Raw genomic sequence first — 20,579 nt, 5'->3', positions numbered from 1 at the left:
TACTTGGAGTGGGGGCACTTGATGTGCTCGCATTCCTTCAGGTGGGCCTCCAGGTTCATCTTCAGGAGGGGCGGGCAGCTGGGGTTGTTAGGGCAGCGCACAGGGCGGTAGTCACAGCTGCTCTCGTGGTCCCTGTGGGCGGGGCACCCGGGAATAGGGCTTGAGTCCCCAGGAGACTGGCCGGGGGGGTCCGCAGCCACCCTGTGTGGTGCACTCACTTCCTGGCACTGAGCTTGATGGTGAAGGGGCAGCCCCGGGGGTCCACCTCGTAGGCACTGGGCTTCCCGAGGCCCACCGAGCGGCAGCCGTGCCTGCAGTGCACGAACAGCTCCCCAATCTGCTCGGCCACCGCGATGTTGCTCACCACCACCGTCAGCTTGGCGTTGTCCACGGGGCACTTCTCTGAGGAGGACGCGTGGAGGGGTTGGGGGGACACGCTGACCCACAGCCCTCCTCCAGACACAGCCGAGTCCTGATGGGGTTAGGGGGGTCCGGCCAGGAAGGGGGCGCCTCATCTTGATGGATGCACAAGTCCATACCCTGCTGCCCACGGGGACCACTTGGCCAAGACCATCTGAGGTAGGGCAAGGGCTGGGGCCAGCCTCACAGAGCAGTCGGGGAGTTCGTTCTCTCAGGCCCGACCCCAGGCAGCATGAGACCAGGAGGTCAGCACACACAGGCCTGACTGGGAACCCCCCTGCCCGGGGCCGGGTCTCCTGAGGGGGCTTACCTGACTTGAGTGCGCATCTTCTACAGAAGGTGTGCTGAGGGGCACAGAAAGGTGAAGTGAGCGGGACCCTTCGGCCTGGTCCCCCGGAACCCCAGGCCTCACCTGGCCCTGCCCCGGCCTCCCCCCCGTCCCACACGTGCCACCCAGCCCTGCCTGTCACTCTGCACACAGCGGTCAAACCCTGGCCCTCACCCACTTGCTCCACACTGGGCATGTGGCACTGAGCTGCCAGTGGCCTCCGGCCTGCCCCTGCACATGGTGGCTGGGTGCCGCCCCTCCCCCCAGGTCAGGACCCTGGGCAGCCCCTCACCCCGCACGTGGTGATCACGGGGTCCTTGAGCACACAGCAGCACAGCTGGCAGCACAGCTGTACGGACGGCTGCTCAGCGAACACCAGCGGTTCCTGCAAGCCCAGGGAGGGGGCAAGTGAGGCGCGGCCACCACAGGGGAGGGGTGCCTCATCCTTGGGATGGGGGGAGCCCCAGGCAGAAGGGAAGCTGGGATAAGGGGAGAACAGGAGGTTTTGCGCCAGGAGAGGCCCTGATCCAAACAGCACAGAGTCGGCTACTATCCACTTCAAGGATGGAAAAGAGAATGGGCACCCCCAGACCCCGTACTCCAGTCGGAGCTGTGCCCATCCTGTCCCCCACCCCCAGCCCCCACCCCCACCAACGTACTGGCTCCTCGTCTTCCTCGGGCAGTGAGAACGCAGAGCGCAGGGACACGCTGGACTCGGAGTGGAGAGAGCGCACGGAGATGGCCGAGTCGGAACGGCGCGGAGTGCTGATGGGGGGCTGCAGCGTGCACAGGGGTCTGTCAGGGGTTGGCCCCCCAGCCCCAGGGGGCAGAGCAGGGCCAGCCCCAAGGGGCTGCCCCTGTCCAAATGGGTGCCTGCAGTGCGACCCCAGACAGCAGAGGCAGCACCTAGAGGGAGCTGCGGGGAACTGAGCCCCCTCCTGCAGGCCAAGCCAGACACAGGTCTTGCCACACCGACTCACATCCCAGCTCTCTTTGTAAACGGAGGGACTTCCTGCTATTCAATTCCAGGAGGACGGCTCAGGCTACTTCCTGCTTCCCGTGAGCAGGGAAAGCGGGCACTCCAGGGCACCCCCACTGGCCAACCAGGGCCTCCTTCACCCCCCACCACACACACACACACACACACACACACACACACACACACACACACACACACGGGACACACACACCCCAACACACCGGTGCCTGTCTGGAGGCACATAGGGACAGTGGAGATAGTCAACATCGCAGGGCAGCCTCTGCTCTGGGGGTCACTGTCCTTCCTTCCCAGCGGGGTCCAGAAACTTCCAGAAGTTCCTGCACTCACCATTGCTCCCCACACCCACCCTGTGGGCTGCCAGCTACCAAAGCCACTAAGAAAACAAACGCAAACCCACAGCCATGGATGGATTCAAACTCAAGGTCACCGTGCAGAAAGAGAGGAACTGCTCTGTGGAGGTCCTGAACCAGCCGACCTCTATGGGAACAGAAGGCCTCTCCCTTCTCGTGAGCAGGGGCTGGTGGGTCTGAAGCCCAGTGATGAACCCCGTGCCACCAGGGCCCTTCAAGCACCAAACCAAAGCTCCAGGCGACCAGAATGCACAGCTTCAAGGGGCACCTTGGCTCCCAGGATTCATTGCAGGCCTCACGGATCCCCTGCAGACCTTGCACCCAGCCTACCCACCCTTCCTCTCCTGAGGGCCCTGCAAACTGCCTCCTTCAGGTCAACAGCCCAAGGCCTGCTCTCCTGAGAATTACCTGTCCCTCCTGATCAAGTGTCCTGTGGCACCCCCTACCCCCCACCCCTCCAGCCTCATGTGGGATTCCTTCCGGAGCTGGCCCACCCCCAGGCACTCAGACTGCCCGCCTGCACTGTCCCTTTGCCAGCGTCCTCCTCCTGCCGGCCAGCTGACCCACCATGCTGTCCTCCTCGTCCCTCGGGGCGAAGGCCAGGGTGCTGGACGAGGACGGGGTCCTGCGATGCTGTTTGTAGGTGCTGGTGCCATCGGCTGTGCAAGACAGGGTTGGGAACCTGGTAAGCACGTACAGCCCCCCTACCCAACTCCCGCAGGGGCCTAGCCCACACTGGGTTCCCCCAGGGGTCTGCCTGGCAGGGGACAGAGGCCGGGCATCAGGCAGGAACTCACCTCCCACCACCACCAACAACTGCACCCTTCTGGGTCTGTGGGAGCTGCTGGGGGTCCAGCAGTGTCCCCCCTCAGGGCCGTGCCTCCCCCCCCCCAGGGCCATCCCCTCCACTCAGCACTCCTAGGACAGAGGGGGTCAGTTTCCCTGCAGAGTGCAGAGTCTGCCCCCACCCAGGCAGGTGTGCTGGGGACAGGAGTTCTAATCGGCCCTGCAAACACCCAGGGAGGACACGGCAAGTCTCTAGACAAAAGTGGGGGTATCCACTTCTTGAATCTTTATGGTACCCTAGCAACCCCACCCCCGCTCCAAGAGGAAACAGAGGCAGGACCGCCGCCCTTCACAGCAGGTGGGGCTGACATGCTGCCGCTGAGGTGCCCTGAGAGTTGGCTGCCTGCCCCCCAACCCCAGGCTCAGGACCCCAAGTGCTGCTCCAGGGTAGAGCCTCAGTTTCCCTTTGGTGATGAAGGGGCCAGTGAGGCAACCACCTGGGCTTTATCACCAGCTCTGCCCATTTTCCACTGAAGGGCCTCCAGGACGAGTTGGGCTGCTAAGTACAGGGCGGGCAGTGCAAATCCACCAGCCGCTCTGCGGAACAGAGATAAGGCTCCCGCACAGAGGCATGGCTGTAGGACCCCCAGGGGCTGTCCTGCTCCCGGTCAGAATGCATGTAAAGGCAGTGAGTCCGAGCGCTTTCTTACAGCCAGGACGAAGAACTGAAGCCAGGGTTGGCACCAGAGTGGCAGTGATCCCCCTCCTTGTGAGGAGAAGCTCGCCAAGCAGAGGACCCCACCCGGCAGCCACAGAAACCCACGGGTGCAGTGGCCAGCTCCTGGGCGGCCAGTGCCCTGCAGGCAGGACAAACTCGGCCTGGGACCCTGGCTCTGTGGGCAGAGAAACCAAGCTCCCAGGGCCATCCCCAGCTGTTGCCTCTAGTGCTGGCCCCAGGTCAGAGATACCCTGGCCCAGTCTCCTGAAGGAAGTGGTGAGGGGTGGCAGGGGACACAGGATGTAAACCCCTGCAGGCGGGACAAGGGGGGAGGGGCAGGGGGAGAAGACCTGGTGCCCCCACCCTGAGGCTCACCTTTGGTGACGGTGGTGACAGCTGAGAAGGCAGGTCCAAAGGTCGTCTCCATCCTGGTCTGCAGAGAGCAGAGGCTGTGGCCACACTTGCAGGGCATAGGCACACACACTCGCTCATTCATGAAGCAGTGTGTGCATGCCGACAACCTCAGCACATGTGTGACTGTGCACACATGCTTCCATGCTGCACGCATGCACGCATGCGCACCCACGCACTTCTACATGGACCCCCGTGTGCAGAGACACATGACACAATAGCAGGCCTCCGTCGCTGCCCTGCCCCCTGCCGTATCTGCGTCAGTGGAGGTCTTGAGGCCTGCCGGGGCTATCTGGGGGTGTGGGGTGCAGAGAGGAGCTGGCAAATGCCTTACCCCGGCGGCAGCAGTGGTGGCGTCTGGGGCAGGCAGGTCGGCAGGGAAGCGGTGGTAGCGGGCACTCTTGCCCGAGCTCATGCCTAGCCGGCATCTAGGGTCCGTGAGTCAAGTCCTCTGTGGGGACAAGGAAGGGGTCAGGGCTCAGGCTCCCCAGGGGGACGGACAGACAGATGAGGGGTCAGAGCTGGGGCTCCCTGAGGGGAAGAGGTGAGGGGTCAGTGCTGGGAGTCCCTCAGTGAGCATCCTCAGCCCTCTTCTCTCTGTCAACATTTCTTAAGGACGTGTCCATGGCAGGCCAAGTTCCCTGTGTCCTCTGCCCAGGTGCTGACAGCCCAGGAAGGGAGAGGCAGCCCTCCACTCCAAAGGTGAGGGTGCCACCCTGCATACCTCCCCTCTGGAGTCACAGCCGTTAACTCCCAGGACCACCCGTCCCTTGGGTCAGGTGTCCCTGGGGCCAGGGTTCTGTGTCACACTGTGCTGAATGGCGTACCAGCCTCCCCACCCCAGTCCAGCCCAGAGGTGTAGAGGGTACAGCCACAAAGCAGAGAAAGCCCCCCCCCCATGAGCCAGTGCTGCCTGGAGACCCCTGGCCCCCAACTCTGCAAGCGCCCCACAGGTCTGCCTAGATGGGGTCCTAGGAACCTCAGCCCAAAGCCTTCCTGCTCCTGACCACAGCCCTCTGTAGCCTTCCCCCTCCACACATATACTCACAACCCACCATGCCCCTGCATACATCCCACCAGGCTTCCCCCCTACATAGTCCCCGCTGCCTAAGGGCTTGACTCATTGGGGCTCAGGGGGAGGGGGGCAAAGCCAGCACTAGGTTGAGTCAGGGGTGAGAGGGGCTGACTCTGCCCCAGCCCTTGGCACTGGTGCAGTGGTCACTCGGGGATCACTCGGTGGGGTCCTGGACATAGGAGAGACAGGCCAACTTTCCTGAAGGCTCCGGTCTGGGCCCCCGCTGACTTGAATTCTGCTCCATCCACACCCATGCCCAGGGACCAAGCTTGGGTAGTGGGCCAGGCCAGGGCCGGGGCCCTCTCCTGGGTGAGTGCCCAGTGTGTGTGGCCACTGATCCCCACTGTGCTGAGGTAAATAAATGTAAAGACATGCAGCCACACGTAGGTCGCTGGGACTCCCTAGGCCAATAGCAGCCAGCCTGGTAGCTACATGCAGCCCAAGCTCCTGCGGCTGCCCACTGTGTGCTCACCCCACCCCCACCCCTCTCTGTGCTGGAACTCGGTGACCGCAACCCAGGAACCAGGAACCAGCATCGGGTTGAGCAAGATGCCGGAGTCTCCCACGGGGCTGCTCTCGCAATAACGGCCTTCCCCATTGCCCACGGCTGGTCCCGCCTAGGGAATGCCAGGCCCCTGGCTGACAAGGAGGCTGGCAGCTGGGCAGGTGTCCAGGCCTGGTTACCAGCGGCCAGCAGCTCCCTTTCAGCTCCGGGCTCTTGGATGGCTGGCTGCTGCCAGACCAGGGCAGGGACGCACTGGTCCTGCTCCCAGGGGTGGAGGCTGGCCGGTCCCCGCCCTCCATCTGCGGCAGACAGGGAAGCAGCTGCCACAGCCAGGTTCACACCCAGCTCCAAACCCTGCAGGCTTCACCGAGGAGGCCTTCCTCCTAGCCTGCTTCCCCAGACGGCCCGAAGCCAGTGAGTCTGTCTGAGAGAGAAGACCCTCACTCACTCCTGCAGAAAGCAGATGACAGGGCCTGCCAGGAAGTGGAACCATGAGTGCTGGCCTGGGGCCGGGTGGGGCAAAGCCAGCAGGGGCCAATAGGACCCTCTCTTTCAGCTGTCTCCACCCCACCCCCCTCAGGCCAGGCCACTGCTGTCCCCACCCAGGAAAGGCTGCACTGGGCCAGGGGGCGACAAGCCACCCCTCACACCCGTCTGGGATCGAGGCCCAAGGGCCGAGCAACCCAGGACAGGCTCATCCCCACCTCAGGGGCACTGGACTCTGCTTGCTGCCCTTCCCGGTGGGCAACCCAAGTAGCGGGTCCAGCAGCTTCACGTGGGTAGGTGTGAGGGTCCCCTAAACAGCACATGCTGAGAGTGAGGAGGGCCTAGGAACCCCGTCAGCCCCAGAGCCCACTGTTTCAGAGATCACAGCGCCAGCAAAGAGTTGAGGACGCTGGAGGCCCAATCCTGTGGGTGGTCACTGACTGGATCAAGGCCAGGGCTCCAGGCACAGCCCCTAGCCTCAGAGCCCCCTGAGACTGCTGTTGCACAGCCAGGTCAGCCTCTGCCAAGGGCCACTTTGGCTGCGGTCCAGAGCTGGCTGCCAGATCCTATAGAAACAGGCCTGGTTGTCACAGCAAAGCTGAGCTCCTGGTCTAATGCCTGTGCGGCACTCCTGGCCCTTCCCTCTCCCTCCACCACAACCCGGACTCTATAGAACTCTGGTCCTGGCACCCCACCGGCCCCTCTCTCGGCTCAGCACTCAGAGTCCTAGCCTCACCAATATCCACGCCTCCACCTACTGGATTAGGAAGGTCCTGCTGCCTGGATGGCCCAGGCTCTAATTCCTCCCACCATCACAGGAAGGTGGCCTCTCCCCCAACGCCTGCCCCCTGCAGGGGGCACCTGACTTGTCTGGGGGAAGTCTAGAGGGCTTCCTGGAGGAAGAACCTGGCCAGATGTCAACGCCCAGCTGCAGGGGCCACTGGTCCATCTATGAGGGTACAACAGCAGACAGACCCTCCCAGCTGCGGAAGTAGGTTTGGGCTCCACCAGCCAGCCACCTGGGGCTCCAGGGCCGCAGTGCCTAGGCCTGGTGACTGCACTTTCCAAGCCACCTGGGGTCCCCATATTTGAGCCCATCTCTGGGCTCTGGTCCCCTGCTCTGCCCCTTCTTGCTTCCCCAGGGAGGCTGCATGCCTGTGAGGTCCCTGAGCCTGAACTGTGGTGGGGACTCAGAAGGTACCCCAGCCTCACCTGCCCCCTCCTTCTGGGTCTCCCCCCACACACACACGTGTCCATGAGTTCAAACAGCCTCGCCTTTGGCCAGAACAGCTCATGGGGAAACGTCCAGGAGAGCCCAAGGGTTGGCTAGCCCTTCCTACCAGAGAGACCAGTTGGCCTTTCCAGTCACAGCACCCAGTCACAGGACAGGAGACATCTGCACCATGTCTCTGGGCTGGATGTGTGCCAGCACTCATGGACACCCTTGCCCCCTGTGGTGCCCAGCAGAACAGTGATGAATGCAGGTGCTAGGCCCACCCAGATCCGGGTCCAAATCCCACATCAGCTGAGCAGCTGTGTGGCTCTGAGCAAGGTGACTGTCCTCCTGGGCCTTGGGGTGCCCCCCCCCAAAAAAAAGATGGGTGAGAACATGAGGACTGAAGGTGGAGAAGGGTCAGAAAGGCCCAGGGGCCAGCCCAGCGACACACAGACAGCAAGCCCAGGTCCAAAGTATGCCAAACCCTGCCCCTTCTATTCCCTTCCTCTGCTGTCACCTGTAAACCCAGGATCCTCGTACACCTGAGAACTGAACCAGGGAGCCCCAGGTCACCAGGTGTGCCAGCTTCGAGCTCTCACCAGCCCACACACCCAGGTCTATACCACTGTGTGTGCAGGGCCCTGTGCTGAGAGGGGACGTGAGGGCAACGAGAGAAGTCCAACCTGATGAAGGAAAGTAGGGGACTGGGAACCCCCCACTAGCCCTAAAAACATTCCAGTGCAGGCTCCTGTCTCCACCCACACAGACACTGGGTCGTGCTTTGTGGTGGGGGCTGTGCTGTTTTGTAGTGACCCAGTGACCCAGTGACCACACCCAAAGAGAGCTGAGCCAGGGAGCAGGCCCTCTGGCTGGGCCACTAATTCCAGGTCACCAATCAGTTTCTCACTCTAGCTCCCATAAAGGGAGGGTCTGGCTGAGAGGACAGGGCTTCGTAGGGACTTGGGACCTGGGATTCCTGTGACAAGCCAGGATACTGAAAACAGGGACACAAGGACTAATGGCAAAATTGGTGCCCATCCCACAGACCCTCCAGGAGAGGAGAGGCCCACTGAGAAGGAAGGAGAGCGAGGGAGGTCATCTGGGTGGCCCTTGGCAAAAGCCAAGAAGTGGGCAGCTCCCAGGAAGAGGGCCAGGTGTGAAACATGGGGAGGGGTCTGAGGGATGTGCAGCCTGGAGTAGAGTACGATGACCCCTACCCTGACAGGGTGGGATCAAGCAGGACCCACCCTAAGGCCCAGCTTGGCTCCACGACTGGACACCAGCTTCAGGCTCAGCTGGGGCAGCTGGAACCCAGTGAGGACTAATAGATAGCCCCTGTCCCCACACTGCTCCCCTGACATCCCACTGTCCCACTTCCACTTGCATTAGCCGAAGCCCTGATCCTGTCACCCCAACAGCCCTCCCTCAGAATCCCAGAGTGGGGCAAACAACGGACAGGCATGGCTGCAGACTGGGAGGTTGGAATTTCAAGTCCACCCACCCAGGGGTGCCTCTGAAGAAAGGTGTGGTGATCTACTTCAGAAAAAGCAGCCACTAAATCCAATGGAGAACCCAGTTCTGCTCAGACACCCCTGAACAGCAGCTGGTATACACAGTGAGGTCCCCATCCTGCACCCTGTAGGGCCTGCCCACCTCCCTGACTTCTCTCACCACTTCACAGGGTGCTGTAGGGGCCTCCCAGGCTAGGCCCTTTCTCACACAGGAACTCCACCTTGGAGAGTGCTCTTGCACGAAAGTTCCCGTTTGGTCTTCGGCTAACAGTTCCCTGCCCCCAAAGGTCTCCCAGAGGCCAGACTCTGCTTCTTAGCCCTCAGTATCCTTCACAGCTCCTACAGCGATTTTTCATTAATTCCTCCGTTTACTGTCTACCCTCAAAATCGTTAACCCCACCCCACCCCTCCCAAGGCACGGGTGTTTTTGACCATTACAGGTAGCAGCGGGGTGCTGCTGGCAGCTAAGGTATGCAGACCAGAGATGCTGCTCAGTACTCTCCAAAACAGCACAGTCCCCACCACAATGCACGACCCTGCCCGGATGGTCCAAATGCCGAGATGAAATCCAGCACCCCAAGATGAGCTGGTGAAAACAGGGAGCCCGTTCCCCTGCATGTCGCTGGCCTCTGGAACAGGGCCAGGCACCCAGGCGGCGCTTAGTAAACGCAGGAAGAAGGGATGAAGAGGGCCAGACCAGCAGACAGAAAAAAGGACAGATCCGGAGACCCTAGCCCGACTCAGCCCCGCCCCCTCTGGGCCACCCCTTTGCTCCGACCCCCGACGCACCCGCCTCCCGTCCTCGCCCTGTGGCCCCGAAGCGCAAGCGTCGGGCCCGGCGTGCCGCGCGGACACTCACCCGCCCGCGGCCGCCGGGGAGCGGCTGAGCCGCGCTCCCACTCCATCATGCCCCCTCGGCCACTGGCCGGGGAAGGGACCAGTCGCGCGAGGCGGACGTGCCCCGCTGCTGCGCCTGCTGGGACTTGTAGTCCACGGGCTCTCGAGGCCCAGGAAGACACCTGACGCGCGGCGCTCTGGAAACTACGACTTCGGTGTCCCGGCCGCCCCGGGGCAGGATTGGCTGCTTCAGAATCACTCTGTTGCTGGTCGGGCTCTGATTGGCCGTCGCTCGCAGTCCACAGCCTCTGCCATTAAGGAAGGGAGGAGCTTCGCGTGGCGGGCATTGGAGACCGCCCCTAAAGTAAATGCCGTAGCCCGATTGGTGAAAACAACTTAGGTAGAGCGCGTGGATCCAATTAAATACGAGGAGGGAAGGTACTTCCGTCAGGATTGTCCAATCACAGAAGCGTGGAGCTCCTATAAAGGTTAGAGGCCCTCGCCTTCCTCTTTCCTTCCATGCGGAGTTTGGTCTCCGCCTGTTGCTGCTAGAAAGTGAGGGGTCGCGTGGGTCTGAGGGTGTTTTCCAAACCCTGCTGCACACGGATCCTGAGGTCTGTCCGTCCGTCCAGGTAAGCGCGGTGCTCCCTCTCCCCGGCGTGGCCCGAAGCTAGTGATGAATTGCGTAATTTCTGACACCTCGTATGAGAACTGCACGCACGTGCGGTCTGATTAGCTTGCAAGACTGAAGGCCTCAAGGTCGCGCGACTTTATCGGGGTGGGGGGCTGGGAGCACATAACGCTTAACCCCACACGGTAGCGAGGGCTTCCGTGTACATCTCGGCGCTGTCTTGCTTTTTCCCCCAGGTCATCGGTATGTGAGAAATATGCACCAAGCTGGTCCGTCGTCAGCTATAAGAACAAAAGACCCAAGAAGTTAATAAATGGGCAGGGCACAAGTTGCTGGCAGACGTGGGAACGGTAGGAACCCGTGCACCTGGGGTATGTGTGAGCAGGCTGAATTGGGGGAGTGGAGGGGTAGTATCTGCTAAAGTAGAAACTAAGAATATTACCATGAAAGGTAGCGACCTAGAGGCTTGCACCTGTGTTTGAGCTTAAATTCTGAGCACCCTGGTTTGCAAAGGGTTATAGATGACAGCCCAGACTGTTTGCAGGGTCCCCAAATAGATTTAACCTTCATAGAACTTTTTTCTGACCACTAACCAAGGGTGTCGATAAGCCTTCCTCCAGGAAAAATGTCAGTGGATTTCTTCCATCTCAGCAGCCCAGGGAGAATAGTCTCTCCCGGGGCCAACCTAGGTGCATCCTTGATTGGAGGTAACCACGTGGGGCCCTGTACAGGGGCTGGGAATCATGCGCACCCTGAACAGTTTCCTGTGGCCTGACTTCCAGCCCTCGTGCACACCACAGTCCGAGATGTGGAAGTGTACGTGTTATTCCATTCCAGGAGGACACTTTCTCTTTTTTTTTTTTTTTACATTTTATTAGGGGCTCATACAACTGTTATCCCAATCCATACACACATCAATTGTGTAAAGCGCATTTGTACATCGTTTCTCAAAACATTTTCTCTCCACTCAAACCCCCGACATTAGGTCCTCATTTTTCCCCTCCCTCCCGCATGAGCCCTTGATAGTTCATAAATGGGTATTTTGTCATATCTTGCCCTGTCCGACGTCTCCCTTCATCCACTTTTCAGTTGTCTGTCCCCCCAGGGAGGAGGTCACACACAGTTCCATGTAATCGGTTCCCTCTTTTCTACCCATTCTCCCTTTACCCTCCCTGTTTTGCCACTCACACCACTGGTCCTATAGGGTTCATCCGTCCTGGATTCCCTGTATTTTCAGTTCCTATCTATACTAGTGTACCTCCTCTAGGCTAGGCAGTCTTGCAAGATAGAATTCGAGTCATGGTAGTGGGAGCGGGGAGGAAACATTTAGGAACTAGAGGAAAGTTGTATTTCTCATCATTGTTAGATCGCACCCTGACTGGCTCATCTCCTCCCCGAGACCCCTCTGCAAGGGAATCTCCAGTGGCCTACTAATGGGCTTTGGATCTCCACTCCGCACTTCCCCCATCATTCACTATGGTAATATTTTTTGTTCTGATGATGCCTTACACCTAATCCCTTCGAGAGGACACTTTCTCTACAGTACACCTACACCCCATTAATTCTTAGGTAGAGGTGTCTTCTACAGAGCTTTAACTCAATACAGGTACACTTAAGGAATACTCAAGATCAGTGCATTGCCATTTTGTTGGATGTGATTAACCAGAACTGGCCTGTATCAAGAGCTGTGATATCCCATATTGAATAAACTTCAGACTCCTGTTTTTCCTGAAAACAGGGCCAAGGCACCCCCTATTCTGTCTGTCTTGCGCAGCACCACAGGATGGCCTCCCTTCTCCAGATGATTGTCTTTGTCTCTTTGAAGGTTTGATCAATGTAAATGTTCTCCTTACATTATACTTGAGGTAGGGTCTCTACCCTGAAACACACCACACACACACACAAAGTACTCAAACAATGAAGAACCAGGTGGGGAGGGTCTTCACCTAGGGAATAAAAAGCTTGGTGTGCTAGTTTGTCTTCTCGGGCTTGGTTGCCCCAATTTGTAAATTCAACTAATAAAGCTTCACTTGCTGCCATGAGTACAGATGGAATTTATTGGACCTTCGTCTGCAAACAACTGCCCCGTACGGGCTAAGGGAGTTCAGTTCTTGGGAGACCCATCAAGGTTAAGGCTTAGCCCTGGGCCTTATACTAATCCAGCAGTAACCAAGAGGAGCTGACAAATTGGAGGGCATTTCTAATTTCTCTGGCCACAAGAAAGACCTAAAACTGCAAGGGGTGAAAACCTCATTCATGAGCTAGGGTGTGGGGAAATCAGACTGAAAATACTGCCCTGCGGTTTGGGCATTTTCAGGTGTTGAGTGGTGTGTGACTGAGATTGAGCTTGGTTAAAAAAATGAGTGGCATCCAAGTCTTTGAAGTCCTCCCTGTGAGACAAGAAGCAAATGGGATGTACCAAACAGACCAGTGGGAAATTAGAGTTAATCTGGACTAAATCCCCATGGAGTACGTTTCCTACAGCCCTCTTTGGGCCTGTGTTCCCCTACTTGGGAAGGTCCACAGACCTACCCACCATTTTCTAAAGTCCATGCTGGTCCCCTGCTTTTTTAATTATCCGATAAATTTACTGGTGGGGGGAGTGTTTAAGACAAACCAGCTGAACTGCCAAGACCGTTACCACGTGCTATTGACCTCCACTGGGGCCTTAGGAGGGGTGGACCCGCCACATCCCAGGGAAAAGTCTGGTTGAGGACTCAGGAGAAAAGTGACCATTTAGGAGGTGCACCCCTCACAGGAAGAGAATACACCTGCTCACCATGAAAAGGCTTTGTTCTGGGAGGTTAGCAGGCTGAAATGGGTGATCACACCAGGAATAGTATAGAGTCCTCTAACTGTAGAGTTGGGTGGCAGCCCTGTCCAAGTGTTAGCCCAACCGCCTTGGCATCGATGGCCATCAGTTGGTGTGTGGCTTGGGGACAGAATGAGCACAGGTCTCCTCGGTAGGGTGGTGCTCAGCTGCCCCACTCAAGACTTGCCCCCAAGCCACGCCTACTCTTAGAATGATTCCCTTTAACTTCAGTGATGGAAGTAAGCTTAGGACAGACAGAAATGTGAGCTTGGGTAGAACGAGTGACTGCCCAGGGCAAGCTCTCAACAAAAACCTGATAGCTAGGCCTGCACTGCATGTTGGCTGTACCAACACAAGGACTTGGGAGTGACAGCTGTAGGAGCTTATTGCTCTTTCCCCAAATCTCAAACTCATAGGGGCAGCTCAACCCTGCCCTATAGGGTTGCTATGAGTTGGCATTAAGGCTGTGAGGTGTTTGGGTTTCTTTGAATGGGAGAATTAGTAACTTGTACCAACCTTGGAAACTTCACCAATGAGCCCAGCAGTGCCAACTATTTGGCCCTCAGGTACCTTGGGCAGATGACTGGTGGTGATGTGGAAAGGGGAACCTCGGGTTTGCTGCCCATCATGCTGGACTGAGACATGTGCCTTGGGGCAGCTGGCAATTCCCTTCACCCTAGCGTTTCAGGAGAAATCCTGAGCCACCATGAGAAATCTCCCTGGATCTTTTGATCCACATTGACCCCATTGGGGTCCCTAGTGGAGTTCCTAATGAGTTTAAAAGGAGGAATCTGCAGAGTTTGAGAGTAGACTTTTCTGGCGGCCTACCATAAATCAAAATGTAGACTGCATTAACTACATCAACTATAACCACACCAGAGATTCCCTGCAAGGGGTAGTTAACCAGTTAGATGCCACAAACAGGATGGCACTAAACTTGCTGCCTGCTGTTAAGGGAGGTGTCTAATGTTGGGAGGCAGGTGTTGACCCTTTATCCCTACATGACACCGCTTCTGATGGAGCAATCAAAAGATTTTAAAGGGATTAAACACCCTAGCTCAGTGGTTCTCAACCTTCCTAATGCCCCCACAACCCTTTAGTACAGTTCCTCATGTGGTGGTGACCCCCCAACCATAAAATTATTTTTCTTGCTACTTCATCACTGTAATTTTGCTACTGTTATGACTCCTGTGAAAGGGTTGTTCGGCCCCCAAAGTGGTCAAGACCCACAGGTTGAGAACCGCTGCCCTAGCGAATGAATTCAGCTAAAAACATGGATTGGTGACCCAGTAGAAAAGTGTGACTGCCTCAATCTTCAGCCTCGTAATAGTAGCTGGCATCTTGACAGCTGTTGGATGTACTGTGTCCAAGGACTCGGCCTAAGCCCAGTGACACCACCAAGTAAACAAACCCCAAACAGCGTATTCCACAGATCATACACTTTGAGAGAACGCCGACAGATTCTAGATGGAGTTTGAAAATTGTTAATGAAGACAAGGCCAACAACTGAAAGGGGGAAAGTTTGTGGGAAATAATTCCCAAATGGGTCCAAGATCAGGAATCGGGGACAAAAGATCAAGAAGTCACTGAAATAGCCAGAGCCCAAGTTGCAGGCTAACGTGGCATTTGCAAGAGCCCATGTACCTAGGGTATGTGTAAATGGGATGAATTAAGCGGGGCTGGGGGACTCTGGTTAAGAAGTAGGAACTTTAAGGATGTAACCAGGAAAGGAAGTGGATGATGCCCACGAAGACTGTTCACCCCATGGTACTCAGCCAGAGAAAACCCCGGGAGGAGCCCTGCAGGCTACGGAATACAGTGCTTGTGGAACTGCTGCTTGGCACATGGGCCTGCTTGTTTGGTCTTCTGAGGCTTGGGCAAAAACAACCAGTAAAGCCTCACTCTTGCTCAGGGGGGTACAGATTGGCTTTCCTGAGCAATCGTTAGTAAGAGGGTGATAACCTCATGCAGGATGAGGCGGCCCACCCCAGTTCTCCCCCTGAAGACCCACGGGCACATCCTAGTATCTGGAGTGGCAACAGATTCTCACGGGAGGATCAGCTGCAGTCCCCAAGACTAACATCTTTAGCCTAGGGGCCCAGCAGACAATAGGTCCTGGTGGTAAGGCTACTCGGTGTGTGTGTGTGTGTGTGTGTGTGTGTAAATAACTGCTAAACCAAAGGGCAGGTCAGTGTGACTTTTGTGCTACCTACACCCCCAGAGGGTCCTAGTCCCAGGTGGAGGTGCAGTGAGCATCCTTTACTTTATTGGGCGTGGGGTGAAGGGGTACAGAGCACGTATCAGGTTTACATCCAGCAATCTGTGCATGTTTGACTCTTGACTCATCCACTGCAAATCATCACGTTCACCCAGTTCCCTGAGCTTTGTCCAGGACAAAGCCTGCCTTTTTTATCTCAAGTGGTTGAAGCTATTTCTCCCTCATAACATCTTTTGGGGGTCCCGTCTCCAGTTTTCAGCTGTGAGCCCCAAAAGATGAGGTTTTGTTCTTTTCGGGGTCCTCTCAGTCTGGAAGTGTGTCTTGAGAGGTTGCTGACAGCCAGGGTGGCCTTGGGTTCCCTAAGGAGCTTGGGGTTAGCCGCAGAGAAGATGGGTCTTGGCCTTTGGGGAGGAGACTGTACATTCTGTGAAATCAGAGCCCGGGCTTTGCTGACACCCCGACCCAGGGCTTGGGGGTTCTATGGCAGATGGAGGCATTCCGGAAAGCACACTTTATTCACTGGCACTGACAAAAGACTTGCTGGTGGGCGCATGGGACTCCCATCCCAGGTTTCCCTGGATTCTTTCTGAATGACCAAATGATGTCCTTGTATCACAGAGCCTTGGTGGCTCCGGGCGACACAAAGGAAGACAGTGTTGACACCGTACCTAGCAGGTGGAGTTGGGAGCAGCCCCAGCCCAGATGATGACCAGGAATCAGCCGTGGAGCGGCTGATTCCCCTGCAAGGCTGGTTCTGCCATTCGGTGTCCCCGTGATGCGCATGACTGAAAACAAGCTTGTCCAGGTTAGGCACGGTGCACTTTGGCCGGGTGTCCAGCAGGAGGCAGCAGAAGGCCAGACAGCCTGAGGCAGGTGTCCACCCCAGCCGCACTAGCTTGGGGACGGGCTGTGTAGCCGCTGGCTCCTTGAAGCAGGTGTGCTGGGACAGGCATGGAAGGGGCCAGGCCCATTCTGGGGGGCAACCACCAGGTCAGGGCCGACAGCAGGAGCCCCCTCGGCCCTCCCTCTTGACATATTCATGCAGCCGGAAGCGGGGCTCACTGGGGGCCTTGGTGGTGCGCTGTTTCAGCTCCCTGCAGGACAGACAGACGTGAGACCCCAGCCAGGAATCCAGGGGGCTGGCCTTGGGGATGCAGGGGGGCTTACTTGGCTATCGCGGTGAAAGCCAGGTCCACGTTGAGGCCGCTCTTGGCGCTGGTCTCCATGAAGGGCAGCCCGTATTCCTGCAAACAGCTGTTGCCAGCTGGGCTATGGTCTCAGGAGATAGCCCGTGCTCTGCCCCCAGCACCATCGGGGCACCCCCCTGCCTTAGACCCACTCACCTTGGCTAGCTTCTCGCCGTCCTCCCTCTTCACCTCGCGTTCGTGTGTAGAGTCCACCTGGGCAGGGGGCAGGGAGCTTGGACGGCTGGCCCACCGTGGCCCACCCACCAGCCAGAGGACACACACCCCACCTTGTTCCCCAGCAACATGAGCACCACGTCGCGCTGGGCATGCTCCTGGATCTCGCTCAGCCAGTCCTGGGGGACCGCACACCTTGGAGGCCCAGCCAGGGCCCCAGTAGGAGAGGACACCACCCCACCCCACCCCCAGGCTGCAACACCCCGTGGTTCACTGAAGGGCTCTAGTAGACTCACAGCTGACATACTGTACATACTGTGACTTATCCCCAAGGCTGGAAAGTCACCTACCCTCCTCAGTCCTTATTCGACACGAAGCAGATCTGCCTCCCACTGAGCACGAAGCCAGGGCTCTCTGGACGCTGGCCTGGGATCCCCGGGTGGGATTCCAGGGCCTGCCCTTCCCCCTCCCCCTCAGGAGGGGCCACTGACCTGGATGTTGTCAAAGGAAGCCTTGTTGGTAACATCGTAGAGTAGCAGCAGTGCTGGGGACCGAAGAGCACCTGTCACCTCATACACCGGTCACAGGTGGTGACATCAAATGAGCCACTTTCTGCCCACTACCCCGGGGGACCTGGAGGGCCTGCACTCACCATGAGCATCCCGGTAGTAGGCATGGGTGACACTGCGGAACCGCTCCTGACCGGCCGTGTCCCACATCTGCAGGGCAGCCAGTGGTCAGGTGGCCCAGCCTCCCCCAGTGACCCCTGACCCCAGCTGCTCAGCTCACCCTCTCCTCTTACCTGGAGCTTCACCTTCGTGCCGTCCACATCCAGAACTTTGTTCTGAAACAGAAGCAGCCAACTCCTGCCACCGTCCAGCCAGCTGCCCCAGCCCAAGCAGCAGGTGCTCTGGCCCAGGGCTCCCAAGGGTGGGATGGCGGGGGTGGGGTGGGAGGTGGTACAAAGTCAGAACAAACCTAGCCCCTCTTCCCACAGGAGGGGCCTGAATTCAAGCCAAGGGTACCCACCTCCAGGCCTGGTATCCCCCCAGCCAAATATTCAGTCTCTCTGCTCTTGCCTCTTGGTCCCCCTCCTCCGACCTCCCACCTGAAGGCCCCTTGGTCCCCCCAGGCCCCTTGCTGTGTCCCAGCCCCTGGGAATCCCCATATATGTAGATACCAGGCCTCCCTCCCATTTCATGCTCCACCCTCCAAGGTTGCCCACCCCAGCCCCTCATAACCCCCATACCTCCCAAGTCCCCAGCCACTCCTTTCCTGGGCCCACCAATCCATCCAACTTCATCCAGCATCCCCTCCCCTGAAGCACAGGGAGGGCCTGTGCCCATCTGCTCCTCTTCACCCAGCTCCACATGGGCTGCCCATGAGAACATTGCAGCCACTTATTTGAAGTGAAGAAGGAGGCACCCTGGTAGCATTGTCAGTACTTAGATTGGGCTGCTAACCACAAGGTCAGCAGTTCAAAACCACCAGCTGCTCCGAGGAAGAACGAGAAGCCTTTCCACTCACAGCAACCGTTAGAGTCTCACAAACAGACGGGGCAGTTCTGCTGTGAGTGGGAGTCAGCGTGTTTGCTTGGGAAGGCCATTCTCAGTCTTCTCAGCTCTTCCTGGGGTTCACCAGGGGACCCAGTGACTTGTGAGCGGGGCACTGAGGACCTCCCATGGCCCCGAGTGAGGGTCTGTTTTCACTGTGATTTCAGGGACTGCTTAAAGGGCAGTTTGCTCTGTGCAGGGTTGGGGAGTTGGAAATGGATTTGGGGATGGTTCTAACTAATGACACCGAGACATACAGGTCAGATGGCAGGCGTGGCAAAGGTCACGCCACGGTGCAAAGTGGACATAGGCCTTCTGTACCCCAGGTCCCCACTGCAATGACCCCCAGCCCAGCCCAGGCCTGTTGCCTAGGGAGAAGGCAGGAATGGGAACCACTGAGGCTCCATGTTCCAGTATGGGGCAGGGCTCCTACCCGCCCTCCTTGCCCTGCTTCTATAGGTCTTCAGGGCGCCAGGTGCAGCCAGCCATCTGCCGGTCAGGGGGATGGGGAGGACACCGCCTTTCCTGTCACCTGGGGCAGGAGTGTGAACCTGACAACCACCCCACTGCACCCCCCTCCCTCCTCTGCCTGAACCAGAGCCAAGAGAGAGGCAGGGAGGGGCCAAGCAGGTAAACGACCCCTCCACCCAGCCTAAGCCATCTCCACTCTCCCATCTCAGCATGAATAGCACCCTGGAGAACTTGAGGGGACTTGAACCCCAGGCTGAAGTCAGCCCCTTTTCTGTCCACAGGCCTCCCTTCCTCAGCACCCCAGCCTCCCGCTAACTAGGTCTAATTAAAAGGTGAGAAAGCAAAGTCCCAGCTCTGCCGAGAATACACAGCACCTTAGCACATGGGATTCTGACCTGACCTGACAGGGGCTGGGGTGGAAGGGGGGCTCTGAGGTCCTGGTCCCATCCTTCCCCACCTTCTCAAAGACTGCTGGGGGAGCTCAGGGCCCAAGCCCCCCTACACATACACACGCCAGACAAGGCTCAGAGAAAGCTTGTTGGCAAGGGTGTGGAGGGCTAGGGGGCTGATACTGATAGGGAGTCAGTCATATGGGGCCCTGACTTCCCTTCCCAAGGGCAGGGACTTCTCCCCCAGCATCTAGCGAACACCCTATCCCCGGCTTTTACGGCCTGGCCCCCCGCCCCCCGCAGCCCCTGGTTCCTGCTATAGGAGGTGCCCGCCTTTGTAGTCCTCTGACTGTCAGCCCTGGGGGCACCAGCCGCAGAGTGGAAGGTGCTGAGGGTGCAACTCAGCGTTGGTCCCATGGGTGTCAGGGGCCCAGCACTCCTGCTTACCCGGAAGTCAATGCCCACAGTGGAGATGAAGGTACCTGCCAGGAAGGCCCCATCCTTAAAGCGCACCAGCAGGCAGGTCTTCCCCACGCCCGAGTCCCCCACCAACATCACCTGTGGTGAGGGCACGGGTGGGACATCAGACCGGGTGCAGGGAGCTGGCCTGGCTGGGGGCTGGTGGCAGGGGATGGGGTGGAGGAGGGAGACTCAGGCTCCGAGACACTCAGCCTCTGGACACCACCACCAGACCCTGTACAGCAGGCTGAATCGGGTGGGGGAGGGGCGGTGGGGCTCAGGAGGGGAGGGTGCATTTGGGACCTAATGGGGAGAAGAGGCAAGGGAAATGGCAGCTGGGGCCCACTTAAGATATTTGTGGGGGGTGTCCTGCGAGGGTGGGGATGCTTCTTCAAATGTCAGCACTCAAGGGGCATTTTGCTAAGTGGCTTAGGGTTCTGGCTAGCCTTGTAGCGTGACAGGTTCCAGAAATCAGTAAGGGCTGGCCAGACTGCTGTTTCCAACTACCTCCTGCCCGCCACCACCCTCCCCCAGCCCCCTCCTCCATCCTGCAGCCAGAGATTCTAAACTCCCGGATGGTAGAGCCACATCGCCCCACAGACCACACAGCCTCAGCCTGGAGGCCCATCCCGTTGGCAGACCTCTTCCTGGCGTCCCTAAAGGAGGTCCCCACTCCGCCCACCCTGCAGGGCGAGGGGACAGGTGGGACTGGGGCCCCGTCGCGGATAGGGAGCTGCCAGGCTCTGTGCCCCGCGGGCCCCAGTGTAGCCCTGCCAGCTGTTGGGCGCCCCGCGCTTGGCCGACAGCTGTGTGGGATGCGCCGGCCAGCATCGGGCGCGGGTCGCCGCGGCCCTGCCGCCACCTGCTGCGCTCTCCCGGGGAGGGGGCGCCCTGCTCACCTTGAAGGCGACGTCGTAGAAGTCGCCGCCGCCCAGCGAGGGCCGGCCGGGCTGCGGGGTCCCGTTGGGTGGCGCCTCGGGGCCGGGGCGCGCTGGCCGGGGCCCGTTGGAGGCGGCTGCGCTGGCCCCCTTACTCCGGGGGG

The 20,579-nt window shown here is 58.6% G+C and overlaps 2 protein-coding genes, 1 long non-coding RNA gene and 1 other non-coding gene across 9 annotated transcripts in view; 2 read left to right on the top strand and 2 right to left on the bottom strand.

The window, feature by feature from the left end:
• TRAF7 (TNF receptor associated factor 7) overlaps positions 1-9,750 on the bottom strand; it is a 13,576-nt gene extending 3,826 nt beyond the window's left edge. Inside the window, exons 1-9 of one of the 3 annotated variants that reach the window (XM_045283953.1) lie at positions 9,666-9,750; positions 4,348-4,464; positions 3,978-4,035; positions 2,666-2,757; positions 1,408-1,524; positions 1,041-1,133; positions 731-764; positions 219-402; positions 1-132 (exon numbers count right to left, since the gene is read on the bottom strand). In XM_045283953.1, coding sequence (XP_045139888.1) covers positions 1-132; positions 219-402; positions 731-764; positions 1,041-1,133; positions 1,408-1,524; positions 2,666-2,757; positions 3,978-4,035; positions 4,348-4,428 — 791 coding nt within the window. In that variant the 5' untranslated portion in view covers positions 4,429-4,464; positions 9,666-9,750. Of the gene's footprint in view, positions 133-218; positions 403-730; positions 765-1,040; positions 1,134-1,407; positions 1,525-2,665; positions 2,758-3,977; positions 4,036-4,347; positions 4,465-9,665 lie in introns of those variants that run through there. The other 2 variants (XM_045283960.1, XM_045283964.1) reach the window with 2 other exon arrangements.
• A 437-nt stretch (positions 9,751-10,187) lies between these two features.
• On the top strand, positions 10,188-12,316 carry LOC123521217. The gene is made up of 3 exons (XR_006679690.1): positions 10,188-10,275; positions 10,511-10,645; positions 12,013-12,316. It is a non-coding gene; the product is annotated as an uncharacterized LOC123521217 (long non-coding RNA).
• Positions 10,312-10,399, top strand: LOC115868012. Its single transcript, XR_004045373.1, has one exon. It is a non-coding gene; the product is annotated as a small nucleolar RNA SNORD60 (small nucleolar RNA).
• A 2,958-nt stretch (positions 12,317-15,274) lies between the features above and the next one.
• RAB26 (RAB26, member RAS oncogene family) lies at positions 15,275-20,573 on the bottom strand. 4 transcript variants are annotated; one of them, XM_004705804.2, is made up of 9 exons: positions 20,437-20,573; positions 19,526-19,636; positions 17,468-17,509; positions 17,318-17,384; positions 17,157-17,209; positions 16,779-16,844; positions 16,648-16,704; positions 16,472-16,548; positions 15,275-16,398 (listed from the first exon to the last, which is right to left on the bottom strand). In XM_004705804.2, the coding sequence occupies exons 2-9, from the start codon at positions 19,631-19,633 to the stop codon at positions 16,296-16,298; spliced, it is 573 nt and encodes a 190-aa protein (XP_004705861.1). In that variant the 5' UTR covers positions 19,634-19,636; positions 20,437-20,573; the 3' UTR covers positions 15,275-16,295. The 4 variants fall into 4 exon arrangements, with proteins under 4 accessions (XP_004705861.1, XP_045141223.1, XP_045141225.1 ...); XM_045285288.1 differs by lacking the exons at positions 19,526-19,636; positions 20,437-20,573 and adding an exon at positions 17,915-19,259; XM_045285290.1 differs by lacking the exons at positions 19,526-19,636; positions 20,437-20,573 and adding an exon at positions 17,915-19,259 and having other exon boundaries at positions 16,276-16,398; positions 16,472-16,558.
• Between the last annotated feature and the right edge of the window lie 6 nt (positions 20,574-20,579).

The sequence above is a fragment of the Echinops telfairi genome, unplaced genomic scaffold, assembly GCF_000313985.2.
Source record: "Echinops telfairi isolate 266 unplaced genomic scaffold, ASM31398v2 ScPeMD7_5;HRSCAF=22, whole genome shotgun sequence".
Taxonomy (NCBI): domain Eukaryota; kingdom Metazoa; phylum Chordata; class Mammalia; order Afrosoricida; family Tenrecidae; genus Echinops; species Echinops telfairi.
The sequence above is the reverse complement of the archived record's forward strand: the minus strand, read 5'-3'. Positions and strand labels throughout refer to the sequence as shown.

Bases quoted from the DNA above. Each gene is read 5' to 3' on its own strand.
- RAB26 (XM_045285288.1), bottom strand. From the start codon at position 18,037: ATGTGGAGCTGGGTGAAGAGGAGCAGATGGGCACAGGCCCTCCCTGTG. The intron at 17,210-17,317 runs GTGAGTGCAGGC...TTCGGTCCCCAG, and splicing joins CTACTACCGGGATGCTCATG to CACTGCTGCTACTCTACGAT. The intron at 16,549-16,647 runs GTGAGTGGGTCT...AGCTGTTTGCAG, and splicing joins ACGGCGAGAAGCTAGCCAAG to GAATACGGGCTGCCCTTCAT.